The sequence below is a fragment of the Chroicocephalus ridibundus genome, chromosome 4 (genome assembly GCF_963924245.1).
Source record: "Chroicocephalus ridibundus chromosome 4, bChrRid1.1, whole genome shotgun sequence".
Taxonomy (NCBI): Eukaryota; Metazoa; Chordata; class Aves; order Charadriiformes; family Laridae; genus Chroicocephalus; species Chroicocephalus ridibundus.
The window spans coordinates 22,537,788-22,558,878 of record NC_086287.1 but is presented as its reverse complement, the minus strand read 5'-3'; the positions used below and the strand labels follow the sequence as shown (position 1 = coordinate 22,558,878).

Below are 21,091 nucleotides of genomic sequence, written 5' to 3'. Positions count from 1 at the left end.
TTCAGATTGTTGTGCTAGTCTACATGCATTCCATTATGTAAGTACCCCAAAATGAAATGCAAGTATTTTGATCTTCTCTTCCATGCCCATATTAAGTAAGCAGAATGTTGGAGCCATCACTGGCCAAAAGTATTTTCTTAACATCTGTAAGTCATGTTTCATTCTCTCCCTAGAAATTTTGCTGTAAGTACTCTTTACCAGTGCTCTGCTCTTATTAAAAAGCATTTCTGTCTGACTTCTGTCCCTTTCTTTGCAATTTTAGCCATTAAGCTACTTGTAACAGCGATCATATGCTTCAGAATCACAGGATGGTTGAGATTGGAAGGGGCCTCTGGGGGGTCATGTGGTCCAACTCTCCTGCTCAAGCAGGGTCACTTGGAGCCGGTTGTCCAGGACATTGTCCACACATATCTTGAACATCTCCAAGGAAGGAGACCCCACAACTTCTCTGGGCAACTCACGCCAGTGCTCAGTCACTCTCACAGTAAAAAAAGGTTCCCTGATGTTCAGACGGAACCTGTCTCTGGTCCTGTCACTGGGCACCACTGAAGAGAGCCTGGCTCCCTTATTGCCCCCTTCCTTCAGGTATTTGTACATAGTGGTCAGATACCCTCTGAGCCTTCGCTTCTCCAGGCTGAATAGTCCCGGCTCTCAGCCTTTGCTTATAGGAGAGATGCTCCTGTCCCTAAATCATCTTAGTGGACCTTTGTTAGACTCTAGCTAGTATGTCTGTAGCTCTCCTGTACTATGAAGCCCAGAAATGGACCCAGTACTGCAGGCATGGCCTCGCCAATGCTGAATAGAGGGGAAGGATCACCTCCTTCAACCTGATGGCAATGCTCCTCCTAATGCAGCCCAGGGCACTGCTAGTCATCTTTGCTGCAAGGGCATGTTGCTGGCTCCTGTTCAACTTTGTGTCCAGCAGGACCCTCAGGTCCTTTTCTGCAAGGCTGACTGTTTCTCAAAATATTGCTGGTAAGAGACCAGCAATTCTGCTGGAGCAGTTTCAGCAAAGAGTTGTATTGCCATTTAAAGTCTTAACTTCTAGAGAGTACATTTAAAGTGTTAAAGGGAAAAATAACGTTTTTTGTGATCTGTCCACTAGAGAGCAGTGAAGTGAAACAAAAAGGATGAGAGGTGCTGCTTCATTAATATTCTTGCATATAGGAATGCACAATGTGAATTTTTAATGATCAACTTTTTAATTTTATAGGCTAAACTGGATATTGCATTTGGAACTCACCATACGTAAGTAACACTATGAAGCAGAAAGTTCTACTTCTAAAGATGACCACAGAGTTAGTATATGCACTTACCATAATTGGACTAGTAATTAGTGTCTCATGTCTGAAAGTATTTATGGGATAGGAATAAGTTTATCTGAAGAAAGTAGCAAATACAGAAAGTGTTCTGAGGGTATTCATTTGTGATTTGGGAAATCAGTTGAATGAGATATTGAGCTGTACTCTGGAACATATTGTATGATGCTGCTGACAAAATATGCGCGAATAGTCTAATGACTGCCATGCAAGTTTGGAATGCACGTGGTTTGAAGTCTGTTTGCCCTATGCAGAGCAAATATTTTGAAAATAATTATGTTGGAGCATTTTAATGAATTCTTAATTTATATCCTACTCAGTGTATGTGAAACAGATGAAGTGTTATATATCTTTATATTTTTTTTTTTTTTAGGAAAATGATGTTGTTGTCATATGAAGAAGGTCTTCGAGTTGTGATACATACATCCAATCTTATTGCTGAAGATTGGCACCAGAAAACTCAGGGGTAAGCAGCAATCTCTAGCAGGTATATGTTTACTTTAGGTATTTACTACTGCTGGAGACAGGATACTAGTCAGATGATCCAGTGCTACAAGTCTTAACACTCCTAAGATCGAGCTATCCTGAAAAAAAAAAATTAAACCTAGAATGGTGGTATGTGTCTAAGCCTGAGCCCTACTTGCTTTCTACTGTAAACAAAATTATGCCCTGAGCTGGCTGTTACCTTAAAGTCAGTCTGACTGATTTAAGATCATTTATTATGCCATGCTGTCTCTTTATGGAAAAGAAAACTACCTAGCTATAAAGTACTCTTTATACAAATCCGAAGCAGCTATTTGAAAATTATCTTAAAACTGCAAGAATAATGTGAATGTGCAAATGTTCTGTTTCTGCTGTGACTGTATCTAGAATGCTACTGTCACCCTGACGTCCATTTTGCTGCCATTAAACAGGGCAAGGTTTTGAGGCTTTTCACTTGTCTGAGGCAAGCTCTTTTTTTTTGAGTGGCAAAAATATAACCACTGATTTTCTGCCTTTAAATCTTTTACTTGGTGATGGCTTCAGTATCTCTTGGCAGTTAGCTTTTCAGAAAGCCAGGAAGGCATGAAAATATGTATTTGGGATGCTTAACAAGATGCCCTACTTGTCAAACATGAAAAACGTTTTTCTTTTTAGCTTTTGCACACTGCAGTAATATGCCGTATCACCAATATGATGGTTCACTGGCTTCTCTGTTTTATAGGCTTCTGAATTGCAAAGGATAGTATCAACACATTGTAAAGTTGATAATGCAGAACCTTTGGTTTCCATCGCTACAACAATGTGTGACTGGAAAGAAACACTAGATGTTTTCCCTGCATAGTGCCCACCCTATTTTATTCTGATGGAAGTTCTGGAGAGGCAAGTTATCATTGTGGGCTAGTCTTCAAACTATGCAGAACTTTCAGACATCCTAATTGGTGTTTTTGTGTATCATTAAACAAGCCAGTAGCTTAGCAGAACACGTTGCAGTGTTCTATTCGTACAGAAAATCTTGATGAACGGACTACTTACTGGTAAGTCTGAGCCTGGTCTGTTTAACAGTGGTGAAAGCTGTAAACGTATGTGTGGATAAATGTGTTGAGATTGTTGTTTTCACTTGAAAGTATTAGTTTTATGGTATTGAGTATAAGACTTGACTATTCCGTAATTGTAAAGTAAAGGCAAGTCACTTTATAGTTAGTATCACAATAAATCTGTCTAGTATTCATTCGGGACCTTCAGATGTGCTTCAATCACTTATGAAAACCATGTGTTAATGTGTGGTGTCCTTGTTTTTGTGGCTTTGTTTTTAGAATATGGATAAGCCCTTTATATCCAAGGCTACCTCAGGGAACAACTGGTTCTGCTGGTGAATCTGAAACTAATTTTAAATCTGACCTAATAAGTTACTTGATGGCTTACAATTCTCCTGTGCTCAAGGAATGGATAGATCTGATTCAAGAACATGATTTATCAGAGACAAGGTATATGTTATCTTGTGTTTATAGTAACTTGCATGCTTTTTATCCAAAAAAATTAAACATATCTGTTAGACCATGGGTTTGTTTTTGAAACTTACCTTGTTTCAGGCTTAAGTGTTCAAACATGAGTCTAACTTCTGGCAGTTTTTTAAATCTATCTTGTGCCAGATTATGTTGAAGTGACCAACTTCTACTTTTATGAACATGCATTTTAAAGGAATGAAAAAACGGTATCAGCAGTAACTTGACAGAAGGTAGCTATAAGTAATAGGGATTCAAAGTTTCACTTAAGTCAGTCTGGCTTAAATATTTGCTCCAGTAAAATTACCAGTGGAAAAACCGAGTTGTGTTTGGTTTTTCACGTAAAAGGGATCGTATAAGCAAAGGGTATTGTAATGGGGTTTTTATTAAGAATAGGCTTCTATACTTTTAAGGCAAAGTTCAATCTGTATATGTATGTATGGAATTTTTCCCACTGCAGGCATAGATTGTGTCTGGTAGGCAATGTTACGTTAAGCAATAATTTACTTTGTCTTGAAACAGTCTTCTCTAAGCTGATATTACTTAAAATAATTCAGGATGCTTCTACTATACACGTCCCAATCTTTGCTGAAATATGGTATTTAATTCAGAAAGTGTAGATCTCCTCAACTGATTAGTAGCAGTTTTATAAGCTGGCAAAAATTTGTTGGAGAAAAAAAAAAAAGCTGAAAGAGGTCATGAACTGTGGTGGAAATAGCCTGAAACTTTGTCTGGTTTAATGTATAAAATAAAAAAATGTGGATTTTTTTCTTTACATGGAGTCTTACAAGAATGGAGGGGGTGGAAAATTATGTATCTTATAGTCAGGTTGGCTGAGCCCTAGCTGATGCAAGTTTATGCATGGGTTAGGGAAGAGCCGCTTGTTAGGATAAGGATCAGTTCCTTGCCATATAAAATATGTAGGGGACATTAATTCATGGATAAAGCTGGGCATGAGATGCAGTAGGGAACAGCTTCTTAAACCATCTGTTTGTTGTGATTCTGGACAGGTCTCTTCTCTGCTTTCAGGGCAAAGTCAAACAGGTTTAGTACGACAGTAGTAAGTATTAGGAAGACAGGTGAAAAAAACGTACTTCGCATCTGAGCTATTAAGTGCCCAAATGAAGTCTTGTACCTCAGTCTGCTTATTTGGATGTGGCAATAGATTGGTTTTACTCAAAATTACATGCCCAATTCTGTGCCAAGCAAAAGCCATTTGCATTTATTGCTGATGTCATCTATGTTCTGCATTTTTGTACACAGAAATAGATGCAGTTCCTGTCTGTGCTATAGAACAGCCTGGTGATGCATGACAGCCATATAGGATGCTAATAATAAACTATACACCTGAAAATCCACTTTAAGTTGTTAATCTTAAATGTGAAAGATTACGTATTTCTGGTTGCACTTCTATGTTAAACCTTGCTCATGGGTTTTACTTAAATGCCTTAATATTTTGCAAACCCAAACACTCCAGAGCTGCAAATAATTTGGTGGTGTTTTTTCTTCCTGTAGAGTGTATCTGCTTGGTTCTACCCCTGGACGATACCAAGGTAGTGATAAAGAAAAGTGGGGTCATCTTAGGCTCAGAAAGGTACTAAAACTGTAACCTTTTTTTTTGTTAATATCCTTTTAACTGTAAATATCATTTTGGAGAGCGTTCTTTAGTTTCTTTCAATTCTTCCAGCTATGATCAGCAGTCTTTTTTAATACATTGTTACAGTTTAAGTTAGCAATAACATAAGCTTGCAACTTATGACAGTGTAGACTTTGCACATAATATTCCTGGGCATTATTACCATGGTCAGCTTGTGGTCTGAGTTGTCATGTGCTTACAGATACCTGAGCAGTCAGCATCACTCAAAGGACTTCCTGTCTGCTGTTGGTGTTTCTGACAAGCGTGAGACTATCAAAATCCAGTCTGCTGTGACTGGGAACAAAATATTGCCTTTTTCAAAGGCACTCACTGAGACAAGATGTGTTGACACAGACTTGCCTGCACATGGGGAACAGGCTTATTCTATTTACTTACATGTTAAGGGTTATTACAGTTCCTCTTTTCCTATGACGTGGGAAAAACCCATCAAATTAAAAACCAGTTTGCACATAGTTGTTGTCATCAATTCAGTCAGGCTTTTAGTTTTGTTCTACTGTGTTTCCAAGACCTTGATTAGATTTTTTTATTAATTTTTTAATTAACTGAATAATTAGAAACATAGATTATTATTTTTTTACTACAACCCTCTCCAGCATTATTTACCCTCGAGCATTATTCAGATAGGCCATAACGGTAAATCTTCATTCACTTGCGTATCTCAAGATCATAGGGCCCCTTCTTCTTCAGTATTTATTTAAAATCAGGTAAGGTATGTCATCTCTTAAATGCCTTTCATAACTGGGGAATCTTCAACCTGCATCTCCTGCTGAAGTGGCATTATTTCAAATTTCATTGTGCATTTTACATGGAATTCTAATGCTGTCCATGACAAACTTCAGTGACATACAAAATGTCTATTAATCACATTGCTTTTCAAGACAAGGTTCCTCTTTTAGACCTCCCTTCACTTATAAAGAGCTTGGCCTTTCTGATGTGTATGCATCTGCATGATTTTTGCCTAGTAAGACACTGAATAAAAACAAATAAAATAGAAAAAGCCTGTAAAGGATAAAGATGGTCTTGTGGCAAATGTTCATGTGATTAAAAAGATTTTTTTTTTTGATGACAATGCAGGTAGACCTGGTGATGCTACATTGATGACTGAAGCCATTTAGTTATGTGTTCTCTCTAGGCGGGGGGGAAAGGTAGCTGCTACATACAATTCAATATATGCCTATATCCGTCTGGTTTTAATATGACTTTAAATTCCATTCACAGCTAAAGAACTCCTCTGAAAGGATTATTTTAATTTTCTTTCATTGTTCTTTTTCCCCCTCTTATTCTGGGCTTCTGTTGTAGCTGGGGCTTTAAGACATGAGAGGAATTTTATGGCCAACAACCACCAAATTTAGTTGTTTACTCTGTTGTGACTTCTGAAGCTAACGTTTGATATTTTTTAGGAAGAGCTGCTAGCATTCTTTTTACCCATTATTTAATGTTTGGCTTCAGTGCTTTTGGATAAAATTTGCAATGTTTGATCTTCTCTTGAAGGAACAGTGGGTTATTTGGAAAGCCTGATGATGTTTTTTATTGCAAAGTTAAATAGATAGTATGAGTGTTATTTGTCAGAAGTGAATTATAGAGGATTTATTATATCAGAAGCAATAGCAACCCCCTAGTTAAGGTTTTCTTTGCCTGTTGAAGTCTAACAATGTTTTAATTGCTCTCACTAGCTTTTGAAAGAGCATGCTTCATCGATACCAGCACAGGAGTCCTGGCCTGTTGTTGGACAGTTCTCAAGCATTGGTTCAATGGGAGCTGATGGGTCCAAATGGCTTTGCTCAGAGTTCCAGGAGAGCCTGGTGGCTGCAGGCAGCAGTGTGACGACTCTCCTTAAATGCGATGTTCCAGTTCATCTGGTATGTCTTCCTAGATGCTAGTGACCTTTATTTAACATTTATTTATTTGTTGTTTAAATCGTAGTCATTGGTTTGTTTTTAACTTTCAGAAAACAGTAATGTAGTTTTCATCCTGAAATCATTAGGATGCCACTTAGTGACACTTACTTGTGGATGGTATACTATAAAAACGTACTGTAATTTCCATCTGCATGACACTAGAGTATATATAATCTTATCAAAATTATATTCTCATTCTATAGCTTGTCTTCAGTTGAGTTTTGTAGATGCAGCTGTTTCTGCTACTGAGATGTAACTGAACCCTGAGTGATTAATACCTAAACCAAATTATTTTCTAACCTGGTTATTTTGGTCACAATGAGGGGGGCACGCAGAAACAAGTTTGTAGCAGAAGCTTGTTAGATCGAGGACAAAATATTTTCATGCTACACCCTTACCATGTGCTAATTGCCCATGCATACTCACGTTTGAGATATGAGTCTAAAATAACATAAGATAATGTTAAGAGCTTACTTTGACCTCCATGTAAAGTGATTAAAGCAGGATTGTTTTGAGTCTTGCTAGCTAATTTTGGTAAGCTCTGCAAGAGAGGTAGAAGTATTAAAGACCGTTACTGGCACACAACCATTTTTAAGCTGGAGTGTAATTTCATTCATTCTGAAAAATTAAGCTTTTAATGCTTTGGGTTTGTTTTCTTGAAGGTGATTTTTGTTTGAAAATTGATGGCTTGTGTATTTAGAGTTGTGTTATTAAAGTTATGTTTCTTTTTTTTTTCCTAACCTCCATGAAGGTTTATCCTACTGTGAACAATGTGAGGCAAAGTCTGGAAGGCTATCCTGGTAAGCAAATGAACCCCCATTTATTAGCTTTTTGTGGTCGTAATGTCCTGCAAAATCACTTCAGTGTTGAATGAACCTGAAGCTGTCATCTTGCTGAGAACTTGGTAGAATAGGTGGCAGTAGAATCCTTTTATTACTGTTACTGGAGCTCTGACTCCAGCTCTCCTATTGTGATTGAATAGAAAAGCTTTGTGGCCATTGGTACGTAATGTTTAAGTCTGTATAGCCATGTTCATACATCACAGTAGAGGAAAAAACAGCTCTTGCTCACTGTTCTAACTCCAGTCGTACTTTCATTTTGGCAGAAAACTCAGGCTTGCGTGTGCCAAGTTCTCCTTGTGTTTTCTTTGCAGTGTCACCCTGCACGTCAGATACAAAGGAGAATAAGATGTTTTACTACTCATTAGTCATTTTTTTTTAATATTGCAATATGCAATTTTTCTGTTCAGTCTTCCCATGTTTGTGTTAATGAAGTCAATATATTTGTATAGAAAGTGTAGCCCCAGCCAACTTGAAAGAGGAAGAGGTACTGTAGTATTCTGATGCGGTGAAGTTTCTGTATCTCAAAAGCAAGCACTTATGCAGGTTATATCCGTGCATGCTAAGGGAGCTGGCTGATGTCAATGTGTGGCCATTGTTGATAAATCTTCAAAAGGTCAAGGCAATTGGAAGAGATTAATGAGTTCCGAAAGAAAGGAAATCTTTCCTGCTTTCAGGAAGGGTAAGGAGGAGGATCTGGGTAACTATAGGCCTGGCAGCCTCACCTTGATCCTAGGGAAGGTGATGGAGCAAAGAATGCTGGAAATCATTTTCCAAACATAAGATGGACAAGAAGGTGATCGGGAGTAGTCTGCATGGATTTATAAAGGAGAGATTATGCATACTTAACCTGATGTCCTTCTGCGACAAGATGACTGACTTGATGAATGAGATGTTGTTTATCTTAACAACAATAAGGCTTTCGACACCATCTCCTATGATATCATTGCAGACAACCTGTTGAAGTACAGGCTGGACGAGTGGACAGTGAGGGAGATTGGAAACTGGTTGAACTGCTAGGATGGTTGTGATCAATGGCTGTGATCAATGGCATGAAGGCCAGCTGGAGGTCAGCCACTAGTGGTCCTGTGTGTCAAGCAGTGATACTGGGGCCATGCATTTAATATCTTTATTAATCCATTAACTTGGATGGTGGGGCAGAGTACTCTCTCAGTCAGTTTGCAAACGATACAAACTCAGAAGGAGTGGTTGATGCATCAGACGATTTTGCTGCCGTTCAGAGGGACTATAGAGTCTGGAGAAATGAGCTGAAAGGAACCTCTTGCAGTTCAGCAGAGGGCACTGCTAAGTACTGTGCTAGGGCAAGAATAACTAACGCCGGGCACCAGTACACACTGGGCATTGACAGGGGAAAGCAGCTTTGCAGAAAAAGACCTGGGAACACTGGTGGTCACTAAGCTGAAGATGAGCCAGCCATTCTTGTGACAAAAAGGCCAACAGCATCCTGGGCTGCATTAGGAAGCATGTTGCCAGCAGGCTGAGGGAGGTGACCCACCTCTTCCATTTAGCACTGGTGAGACCACATCTTATGTTATTGGCTTTCCAGCAGAAGACAGACATGGACATACTGAACCAAGACCAGCAAAATGCCACAAAGACAAATAACGGGTTGGAGCATTGGTCACACAAGGAGAGGCTGAGAGCTGGATAATTCTTCAGCATAGAGAAGAGAACATTCCTGTGAGATCTTATCAATGTGTATAAATACCTGGTAGGAGGATGCAAAGCAGAGGCAGATTCTTTGCATGGTGACCAGTGAAAGAAGAAGAGGCAACAGACATAAACTGAGATACAGGAGGTTCCAGTGTACCCTTATAGCAAAAAAGTTTTCTGATGTTTAAATGGAACAAGTTGCTCAGAGATATTGTAGAGTCTCCGTTCTTGGAGATACTCAAAACCTGTCAGGACACTGTACTGAGCAAGGTGCTCTCTTCAACCCCGCTTTGAGCAGGAGTTTATTCTAGATGATCTCCGGAGTGTGCTTCCAACTTCAGCGTTTCAGTGATTCTTTGGCATTGCTGAATCCATAAATTTTGGATTCTGTTCTGTTTCTGTTCTAAGCCTACGCTCCTATGTAGTATGAAGTAGGGTAGCTCTTGAGCTCTTATAACAGTTGGTGGAATTTGAATACAGGGGCAAGCGGGAATGCTTTCACCTCTCTTTATCTTTCCTCTGAACTGAGCAGTGTTTGGACATACCTGTAAACTCATTGGCTGCAGTTTCTATGTATCTGTGTTTCTACAAGTAAGGCAGGGTCTTCTGAAATACATCTAGTTGTCTACAGCATCTGTTTAGCAAAGCTGATACTCTTGAAAGTCAGAGATGCAATCAGCGCAATGACTCCTTACTAAATTTCTTTTATATTGTGAAATAACAGTGAATTACATACCTCTATATTTGTGCAAATGAACATCTCTGTGGACTCCTGCAGTCAGTGCATCCCTGAGAGTAGTAAAGCTTTTGTGACAGGGTCTTATGGTGTCTTCTAGGACAGGCTGAATGCAGTAGGTTTTGCATCATGTTTTTAATACACAACACTAATACAACTCAGTATGCCATGGCTGATTCTTCTTTGTTAAATTCATTTCAAGAAATCATAACATGCATTAGCCAAAGACAAAATCAATACAAATACAATTTCATCAGAGAAGTTCTTGCTCTTTAAAATAATGTTGTTTGATGGTTTTGTGGTGGTTTTCTTTTTCCTTAGGTTTGGTTGTGTTTTTTTCTAAAAGCTGCTTATTTTATTCCCTCTACCTTGTATGGGTAATGATTCCAATCTGTTGATATCAAGTGGTATCATAACAAAAAATTACCCATAAACATCTATCTTCTAAGAGGACTTAATTTCGTACCCTAAATACTGTTTCTCTTTTTCCTAGTGTAAATCTGCTACATGGTGTTTAAGAACTTGCCAAATTATAAGAATAAAAAAAAAAACCCCAAAACTGCAAACACCCCTATATACCATTTTATACTAACCATTTTCTGAAAGTAACTCATGAGGATAGTACAGATAATGTATTCCCCAAGATGCTTTGTCTTTCAAAAAAACAAATATACATCTTCTATTTTTTTTCTTCCTTAAGCTGGTGGCTCACTTCCGTACAGTATACAGACAGCACAGAAACAGCTGTGGTTGCATTCCTATTTTCAGTAAGTAGAACTCAATTGTTTATGTTTTGGTTTTTGCTTTTTTTTTTTTTTCTTGGACTGTACATTTAAACTTACAGTGCTGGAATGTTTGAGTGGTAAAAGCAAATTAAGGGGAAGTAGTCCTTAAAATAAAAGCCTTTAGTTTCTTATCTGCTGATCTGATCTCCAAAACATAGCCAAAATGTGCTATTTACCTGTAAAAATGATATGGAATACTGTTGTTAAGGGAGGACACTACCAGATTTTGGATTCTGTAAACTTTTATTTAAGCTTTCCTTCCCTGAACTAGAATAATGTTACTCCTCTTTTTTTTTTTTTTTGACAGTTGTATTTCACTTTTCTATTTGTGCCTCGGTTTTAACAGGATTTCAACTGAGCCACAACAGGGTTAGGAAAGCTATTTTTATTTGGGTTTTGAGTTCAGCAGTCCTGCTGCAAAAATTCGTGTCCCTTATGGTAATACAATCTTTTGTTAAAGGTGCCTGATGTTTTCCATTAAGAACTTCTATTTTCACTTGCTACTACTTTTGCCAAAGTCTAACGCATTCCATGCCAGATGTCTCCCTCAGGCTGAATCTTTAAAAACTTAAACGTGTTCTGAGAACAATAGGGAAAAGTTGTTTTGCACAGATGAAAAAAAAAAACAAAACAAAACAACAACAAATTTAGATTGGTAACCTCTTAGAAGACCACAGCTCCCTATTCCTTTCATCAGAAACTTAACTCTTTCAGGTGGAAGTTTTGCTGGTAAAATACTTTACCCTTAGAGTTTGCCCCCGAGTTTGTAAAGTTGTGTATATATTCAGAGGCTTGAAAATACAATTGCTAGTTGCACAGAGCATCCTCCATTCTGGAGCGAACATGATTGCTGCTGTGAGCCTTGCTGGTCAATGTCCAAGGCATGGAACTGGAACAGAAAGTATGTGAGATTTTGTCTCTCCTGCCTTTGAAGTGTGCCCCTGAGCACATTCAGCAAAGGAAGAAAGCTACAAACACCTTCAAGACTTCAAGATTGTTCAGTCGTGATTTACAAATTGAGGAGATCATAAAAGTAGGGGTGTTTGTGCAGCCTTAATTCAGTTTCTATAAGCATATACCTCATGAGAATCTTATTGTAAGAAAAACGTAACCTTTTTTTCGGTTAGTTTCTTATTTAGCGCACAGAACGTTATGTGGTGGGACCGTTCGTTGCTCCTGTTCAGTGAGAAAACACCCACATACCTGTCTCATTGGGCATATTAGGATCCTGCTCTGGAAACAAAAGGGCTGTTTTAAATTCATCTGTCGAATTGGTTGCAGATGACAAGTGGCCCTGCATAATTGCTCTGTAGTGACTACCCAGATGCAGATTCGTACCCTGAAGTAATACAGGATACTAGCCCTTGAGAAGAGCCTGCATATAAGCTGTTACCATAGAGCAGATGACATACAGCAGCTTCTTATCTATGGTAATCTGAGAGACACAGAAAATGGTAGGTCTTGTTTCAATAGAGTTAAATATAAGATGAGGTATTTTGAAGACTTGCCATAATAAAAAGCTTTGGGTAGTAGAGAGATTAGAGGAATTTGTCTTTACCTCACTGGAAAATAATACAAAACCAGCAAGAAACTAGGGATCCTACCAGATATGAAAGAAGATAAATACTTTATACTTACAATAAAGGAGAAGAATAGCTCCTTTTTACAAGTAGGGAGAGATTAATGGAGTTGGAAAATAGTGTCCTATAGTCTCATCCCAAGAGGTGGAACCTCTAACCCAGGCATATAATTTTTATAATGTTTGTGGGCTGTTTCTCTATCTCTTCTGCCAGTTGAGGGTATTTAAATAACCTGTAGTGCAGCTCTTAATTGTAATTTCTCAAATTTCTTGAAGTAATTTCACAAAAGAATAAAATGAGTAAACTTAATATTGATTTCACTTTTCTGATCATAGCAAATGATTACTAGACTGCTTTGTTAGATTAGCTTCTGTGTAAATGCTGCAATTTGCGCAGTTTTCTCTCTGGTAGAGTTGCTGGTTTTTCCTTTCAGTATCACTCATTGATAAGGAGATATTTGCAATGCTTAGTGATTTCTGTTAATTGCTGCTTTTGAAACAGTTGATCATCTTTAACAGTACGTAAAACATTGTATTTTGATGCTTTTTTTAATTCATTGACTTTTAATACCACATGCGTTATGTTTGTGCAGTTACCTTGTCAAATTTTTGTTTTCAAAGAATGTAAGAAGTCGATTTGACAAGAGCTTTTTTGACTTGCTGTTGAAAATTCCTAATCATAGTTGTATTAGAGCTTTATGTGTTCTTTAGGCCTGTAGAGTTTTGAAGAATAATCCCCTTCTCAGTTAGAGGAACAACACTGTAGTTCTTCAAACATCAAAAAAGATGAGAGATATGTAGCATTTACACAGAGGACCTACTGTTCTCTTATGGTTGAGACTAATGGTGTGAGTTGTTTTAACTATGTTCAAGCCTTGTTGCCAGTATTTTGAGGTGGAAAGCCCGTTCAGTATTTGAAGTAAGAACTAAATGATGGAAGAGATGATGGTGTAGAAAATGAGTTATTCCTGGCACTGCTTATGGGTTGAGTGTGTTTGGAGAGATTAATTTTCAGGATGTTGGGATTATCTGGTTTCCCTGTCTCAGTGGCTCCACTTGTGAAGGGGCCTGTGTCTGCTTCTTTACCTCATTTGTGCCAGAAATATCAGGCACTGGTGGCAATTGATACTTGCTCTGTGTCTTCCAGCTAAATGCACTGTGATTACAGTGTAGTCTGCTTTTCAAACACAAAAACTCGTTGCAGAGTAAAACAAATATTTATCAAATGTTTTAAAAAAGCATACTTCTGAAATTCTGCAAGTGGTTAAGTACATATAAAAGCAACAACTCATAAGCATTCACGTTTGTAGTGCAGTGCAAGTGAGTGCAAAGTATTTTCTATATTGCAAAAGATACCTTATTCATGGTAGAGAACACTTTTTCCCCTCTTCCTTTCCCTCAAAAAACAAGTTATATGAAACTCAAAAATAGCTATTGGAAAAATGGAGGGATGGGAGAGGCAAAAGCTGTCACGTTTTGAGTTGGAAAGTAGATTACCTCTTTATATCAGTGCACCTAATCATCACATTAGAGGCTGTGTAATTAAAAAGAAAAGCTGCTGACTGAAATGCCACAGAAGACTCTGAGGGAGGGAGGAAGTAGCAACATGTTACTGGTAAAAAAATCTCACGATTAGTGGTCTAAAGTCAGAGTTAAGCTGTATTAGTGATAAGGAGTTCTAGAGGTGTAAAAGAATTAAAAAACCTAGCAGAAAGGCTTTCAAGTTTTACTCTTCAAGTTCTGATAATACCTCCTCACATAACTCCTTTTCCTCACCCCACACTTGAGCTTTTAGTTTACATGGTACCATGACCTCTAACTGTCAAAAAAATAACTACTTCAAGCTGTGGTTTTGCTCCATAAAATTTCTCAAAGCTGTTTTCATTTAACTTACCATAATTATCGCTGATGAGACTGAATATGCCTGAAGTTTACTGCAACATGGTGAGATCAGGCCTGTATATGTCCTCTGCCAGCTGCATTCTCATGAAGTTTACAGCTTCGAATGTGTTAAGCCAATTTGACTGGAAGTAGCTTGAAATTGTTACGCTGTCATATGCTGTTACTTTAGGCATTTTGTAATCTGTTTTGGCTTTTTTTTTTTATTCTAAAATATGCCAGGAAAGTTCCATGGTGAAGTTGAAATTTAGCTGTATTAAGGATCGATTAAATGAGATAATGTACCCATCTGAAACCCCTTCCAGTTCTTTTGGTGTATCATTGCATTTATTATTTTAGGCTGAATGGAAGACATTTCTTAAATACTTCTTTGATAATACTGCTTTTTCTAAAAGCATCAGAGTTTTTTAATGAGGTAATTACTTTAAAAAAAACCAACAAAAACCAAAACAAACCAAACAACCAACACGAACCACACACACCCCCAAACCAACCAAACCTGATCAAAGAACATAATCACTTTCTTTCCCTTTTTGTCCTTATATATTTCTCTCCCATTAAAAAATATGGCCAAAATGTATGCTTCCCTTTCTGAAATACCAGTGTCAATCATTTGTAATTGAAACCAACTGCAATTAGATTACTGTAGAATGCAAGAGAAGTGGTAGTACTCTTAATAAAACAGGACTTAATTGTATCTGTCAAAGATAAGGAGGCAAAAAAGCAGTAGACAGGTTGTATCTCAAAATTATTGCAGTTAATAGTGGGGAGATGTTTGTCCTCAAAAAAGGCAGTGAGATAGATCTAAATAGAATCTGTGTTCAATTCCCAGTTCTACTGGTTTTCCTGTTTTGGTTTGTTTTTTTTTTTTTATTTCTGCAATGTTACTGGAGTTACCTAATTATTTCTGTGCCTTAAACTTAAAGATGTTTACCTAAACTGTTAGTTGTGAGAGAAACGCTATTAACAAGAATTGTTGACTTATGGTATAACCTTACAATCTGTATGTATGTAATGTGTGGAGATCTGTAGGAGAACACAAATTTAGTTAGCTGTTTCTGTATCATATGTATCTTAGTCTGTTCTTCAAAAACAGACTTCCGTGTGGCTAGCATCAAAATACAAAGATGTCTAGTTTGCTCCAAATATGCATATAGTGTTTTAGCTCTTGCCCTTCAGGAATACACGACCAGTTCTCAGAAACAGTTCTTTCCCTCATCAGAGGATAGGGTTGTTAAAGTAAGTGGGTCTTAACCCTGAACTACAAAGTCTCTTGACTTAACTCACGTGAAAGTTAGTCCTGAAAGTCAACTTAGGTAAATAATTACAGCCCTTCCACTTCAATCTTTATATGTTTTTAAATGGACATAGTTCACTTCAGAGGTATTCTGGAGCTGATCAATTCTTGTTGATTTGTCTTTTAGAAGAGAATGCTAAATTAGGGAAACAAAATTGTGACAAACAAAACCAGAGCCTACTATATTACAAACTGAGGAAATAAAAGTCTCTGGGTGGAGGAAGGTGTATTTGGAAGCCTTCCTCCTGATTTTGAGTGAGGACTGACAGCTGTGAGTGGAATGTGCTTCTAAATACCACGATTTCATACCTTCGGTTATGTACATGCATTTACTGCTTGCGTACAGGTTAGTTTGGGAACATTGGTGCTGAATTGCTCCAGCAATGGCTTGTTGTTTTAAACTAGTTTATATATATATATTTTTATATATATATATATATACACACACACATACACATAGATATGACTGCTAGACTGCTACTCTCTTAAGCCCTCAAACTTCTCGGTGGCTTAAGGGCACAGAAAAGGGAAGAGGAAGGGTAGTGTCAACAGTCTATCAGTTGCTCCTTGCTTCTACTTCATGCGTAATAAATTGTAATGAGCTGAGGAAATTTTGCTAGGTTTAATTTGGTGCCAGCTCCTTTGCTTAAAGGCATAACCATTGATGGTCTTATTTCTTGAGCGCTAGATGGAGTGGAGAAATGGAAAAACTTGTTAGGAGAGCCTGATACACTGAGGAGAATATCTGTCTGGTTTGTTTGTAAAGAAAATAAAATAATCCTGCCCTTCTGGCTTCTAGTAAGATTGGATTTCAGGATTAAAAAAATCAGTTAAATAAAGCATTTTCAGCCTTTCTATAGGGGCAACAAGTATTAAATGGGACAAGTATAGGATAGTATTACTGAAAACATGGCACTGTAGTATGGTATTTTTTTAGACTTCAAAATGAAACTTTTTATGAAAATAATTCCTTTCCTTTTGCTAGCAAATGGTCAGCAGAAGTCTCGGGTCGAAGTCATGCTATACCTCACATTAAGACATACATGAGACCCTCTCCTGATTTCCAGAAGATTGCATGGTTCTTAGTTACAAGGTAAACAACTAACCATTCACCTCTCACTTAACGTTTCTTCATTGCATGTCCCTTTTGGGGCTGCAAGTTGAAATGATTATGTCGGAAACTGTTGGCAGTCGCACCAACATCTTGTTTGAGCTGTAACTGCCAATTTCGGGGTTCGGCATCAATTTAAGTGATAAGTATTTTTAAACCTTGGGTTGAGTTTTAACGTATGCTGTACACGAACGTGCTGGTTTGTACAAAATAGATATGAGTTAAGCCTAAATTTATCCTTGCGCTGCCTTACCGTTATGAAACATGTAGATACCTAATAATTGGAATCTGACCTTTTGTCAGATTGAGTTGTTCAGTAGTCTAGCTTTGTATTTCTATTCTTTGGGGTTTTTTAAGGAAGACAAAAGAGGGAGCGATAAATTTTGATGTGAGGGGAGAATGTTTTATTGTGAATGAAAAATACAGATATCTCTCAGTTTTGCCAAAACCGATTTTTGTGCAACCCTATATACTAGAGATCGTGATCTTTGTATCCTTACTTTTAAATGCTCAGTTACTTTAATCTTTCTTTCCCTCTTTATATTCTGGCTTTTTAAATTTCATCGCTCATTGATACTGTTGCCTGCAATGGTAGTGATTAAGGTGTTTTTTAAAGGATTTAAGTCATTCAAAAGTGATGGTGAGTCCACCTAATACAGAAATTCATGGTTGCTTCTATTTTTTTTCTTACGTTTCTTCTATTCCACCATTTGCTACTATCAAAAAGCATCCACTATGTCTGTCAGTTAAAACGTAATGTTTAAATTTTGTATTTTGCTATAGAAGTTGGTTTTGACATGCATTTACTTTTTGACTTCTGACTTTATGTATCAGATACTGATGAAGGATTAACTGTAACATGGTGCCATTAAACCAAAAATACCTCTTCAGTAAACACTTGTTTTCATAAATATGTCAAAAGAACAAAATGCCAGGAGCAAAAAAACTTACACTTGCAAAAATACTCTGTACTAAATGTATTATAGTGTAACTAGTCATAATTGAGCTAGCCTTTAATCTTCCGAAGTCATCAAATTGAAGCTATTTATCAGTACCAAGTTCATAGAATAGTTTGGGTTGGAAGGGAACTTTGAAAGGTCTAGTCCAACCTCCCTGCAATGAGCAGGGACATCTTCAACTTCAACAGGATGCTCAGAGCCCCGTCAAACCTGACCTTCAGTGTTTCCAGGCATGAGGCATCTACCGCCTCTCTGGGTAACCCATGCCAGTGTTTCACCATCCTCATTGTTTTTAAAAAAAAAAAAAAAAAATTCTTCCTTGTATCTAGTCTAAATCTACCCTCTTTTAGTTTAAAACCATTACCTTATGTCCTATCTCAATAGGCTTTGCTAAAAAGTCTGTCTCCATCTTTCTTGTAAGCCCCCTTTAAGTATTCAAAGGCTGCAGTAAGGTCTCTCCGGAGCCTTCTCTTCTCCAGGCTGAACAACCCCAGCTCTCTCAGCCTGTCCTCATAGGAGAGGTGCTCCATCCCTCTGATCATTTTTGTGGCCCTCCTTGGGACCCACTCCAACAAGTCCACATCTTTCCTGTGCTGAGGGCTCCAGAGCTGGATGCTGTACTCCAGGTGCAGAGTAGAAGGGCAAAATCACCTCCCTTGACCTTCTGGCCATGCTTCTTTTGATGCAGCCCGGGATACGTTTGGCCTTCTAGGCTGTGAGCGCACATTGCTGGCTCATGTCCAGCTTCTCATTCACTAACACCTGCAAGTCCTTCTCAGCATGGCTGCTCTCAATCCCTTCATCTCCCAGCCTGTATTGATAACCAGCGTTGCCCCAACCCAGGTGCAGGTCCTTGCATTTGGCCTTGGTGAACCTCATGAGGTTCACATAGGACCACTTCTCAAGTCTGTCCAGGTCCCTTGGGATGGCATCCCATCTTTTGGATGTGTCAATCACACCACTCAGCTTGGTGTCATCTGCAAACTCACTGAAGGTGCACTCAATCACGCTATGTTGCTGATGAAGATATTGAACAGTACTGGTACCAGTATGGACCCCTAAGGCACACCACTTGTCACTGATCTCCATCTGGACATTGAACCATTGACCACTGCCCTCTAGATGCGACCATCTATTGGATTCCTCATCTACCAAATATGTGTCTCTTCAGTTTAGAGAGAAGGATGTTGTGGGGGACTGTGTCAAAGGCCTTACAGAAGTCCAGAGAGACGACATCCGTAGCTCTACCCTTGTCCACTGATGTAGTCATTCCATCATAGAAGGCCACGAGGTTGGTCAGGCAGGACTTGCCCTTGATGAAGCCATGCTGGCTGTCTCGAGTGACTGCTTCAAATGACCTTGAATGTCCTCCATGTGCCTTAGCATAGCTTCAAGAAAGATCTGTTCCATGATCATCCCTTGCACAGAGGTGAGACTGAGAGGTTGGAAGTTCCTTTCTGGAATGTGCAGAGAAGATTCAAAAGGCTAAATTTGTCTTGTAGTTCTGTATGACACAAGTAAGCTTGTGTAATTACCTATATGGGTTGTATGAATACCCTTCTATATATTGTCTCTGCTGCTCCCACTATGCTGTAAAAATAGCAATAAGGAATAACACCCAAATCACTTTTTATGAAAAAACTGTTCTGATTGAACTGAAGTTCTCCTGCTAAAAGTGCATTGCTACGGCTGTGGTACTTAAGCATTTTCTGCTGTAAAGATTATGCCTCACTGAAATGATTTGTTTCTCTTCGCAGTGCCAATCTATCTAAAGCAGCTTGGGGAGCTCTGGAGAAAAATGGCACCCAACTGATGATCCGTTCTTATGAACTTGGAGTCCTTTTCTTGCCTTCAGCATTTGTAAGTTTGTAATTCAAGTACAAATCTTGGGATATGCTGAGAATCTGCAAATATTGACGAATATGAATGTGACTGAATAATCTACTCTCTAGGTTCTGTGTTTCCAGGTTAGAAAGCTCATAGCAAGTGGAGTTTACACAAGGTATTCTTTAAAATAGAAACAGTCTGTTTTCCTACACGATGAGTACGAATTTGGTATTGTTGTGACTTTTGTCATGTTACTGAGAAGCAATAACATTCTAAAATTGTAATACATGCTACATGTTGCTGGAAAGGATGATCAAATCTCTTTTGTGCTTCTTAAAACTAGGCTGTGAGTGCATTCTCATTGAAGTGATGCATGTAGGTTGTAACTTGCAAAACGATTCCTAATGTTGCATTGATTGCTGTTCTTGCTCCCTGAAATTCATTTGCAAAGCCATGTGACCATGTCTTTTAAAATTTTCTGCTTTAACAAGTTCTCAAATGCATCTTCTAAAATCTCCAGTACAAATCTGGAAACATAAAAGGCTGTTTAAAAGCTGAAGGATTGTATCTTCCTAACCTATGTGATAGCACTCTCAGTATGTAGATGACACAAGTTTGACCCCAAATAAGTATTATTCTAGCGTGTGGAGCAGAGTATTGGGAGACATGAAAAGTTTTCATGGTAACTAAGGTCCATCTAGCTTGTAGTCTAGTCTTAGTGCAGTTGTAGCAGATGCCATGGGGATTAGCACAATAAACAGTATGTATGTTATACCTCCTCAGTATATGTTCCCTATTATTTATTTTAAAGTCTGTCCATGATAGTTAGGAGTCACAACTTGGCTTATTCTCTTAGCACATCAAGTTCCTTATTAAACTACTCTTGCTGGTTTTTAGCCCCTGACAGAATCCTGTGGTATTGAGTCCTGTGATTTAGTTGTGCATTGTATTGAAGAAAAAAGCTTCCCTTTTTTGTTTAGATTTGGTTTTTTGTCTTATTTAGATCTACTGCCTGATAGTGGGGAAATGTGAGTTTCTTGTTCCTATTGTTGATTCCTCCTTCTGTCTGATGAACCTCTTCGTACCAAAATGTTATCAACAGCAGTTAGTCTATGACCAGAAACCATTCAAACTCCTTCCTCTCTGAAACTACTTCTTTTCCGGAGGAGAAATTGTAAGTTTCTCTGAAAAAGCATTTGTATGCTAAAAGTCCTTAGAAGTATTTTTCTGATGAAGAATACATCTTTCCTAGATAACATTCACAGATGTTCATGTAATGTTTCTTCATTTCTGTTGATTAGTGATGTACTGTCAAATGAATATTCACTAATATTATGACATCGTAAAAATGTTTACCTACCATAACTGTATAATTGCAGTCTCCTAAGATTGCAGTATTAAGATTGATGGTTTCTGGCTGTAGCTACCGAACTCCTGTATCTCATTCTTGACATTTATTAAGGAGTTTATGTAGTAGTGTGGTCTCTGATATTGTGAACCTTAGAGGCAATCTCAAACATCATTCT

The 21,091-nt window shown here is 38.1% G+C and overlaps 1 protein-coding gene across 2 annotated transcripts in view; it reads left to right on the top strand.

The window, feature by feature from the left end:
* TDP1 (tyrosyl-DNA phosphodiesterase 1) overlaps positions 1–21,091 on the top strand; it is a 49,122-nt gene that overhangs the window by 5,679 nt on the left and 22,352 nt on the right. Inside the window, exons 6-15 of one of the 2 annotated variants that reach the window (XM_063333012.1) lie at positions 1,214–1,248; positions 1,693–1,785; positions 3,116–3,286; positions 4,820–4,898; positions 6,635–6,820; positions 7,611–7,659; positions 10,809–10,875; positions 16,654–16,761; positions 19,496–19,598; positions 20,569–20,739. In XM_063333012.1, the coding sequence (XP_063189082.1) occupies positions 1,214–1,248; positions 1,693–1,785; positions 3,116–3,286; positions 4,820–4,898; positions 6,635–6,820; positions 7,611–7,659; positions 10,809–10,875; positions 16,654–16,761; positions 19,496–19,598; positions 20,569–20,712 (1,035 nt within the window). In that variant the 3' untranslated portion in view covers positions 20,713–20,739. The remainder of the gene's footprint in view (positions 1–1,213; positions 1,249–1,692; positions 1,786–3,115; positions 3,287–4,819; positions 4,899–6,634; positions 6,821–7,610; positions 7,660–10,808; positions 10,876–16,653; positions 16,762–19,495; positions 19,599–20,568; positions 20,740–21,091) is intronic. The other variant, XM_063333011.1, reaches the window with a different exon arrangement.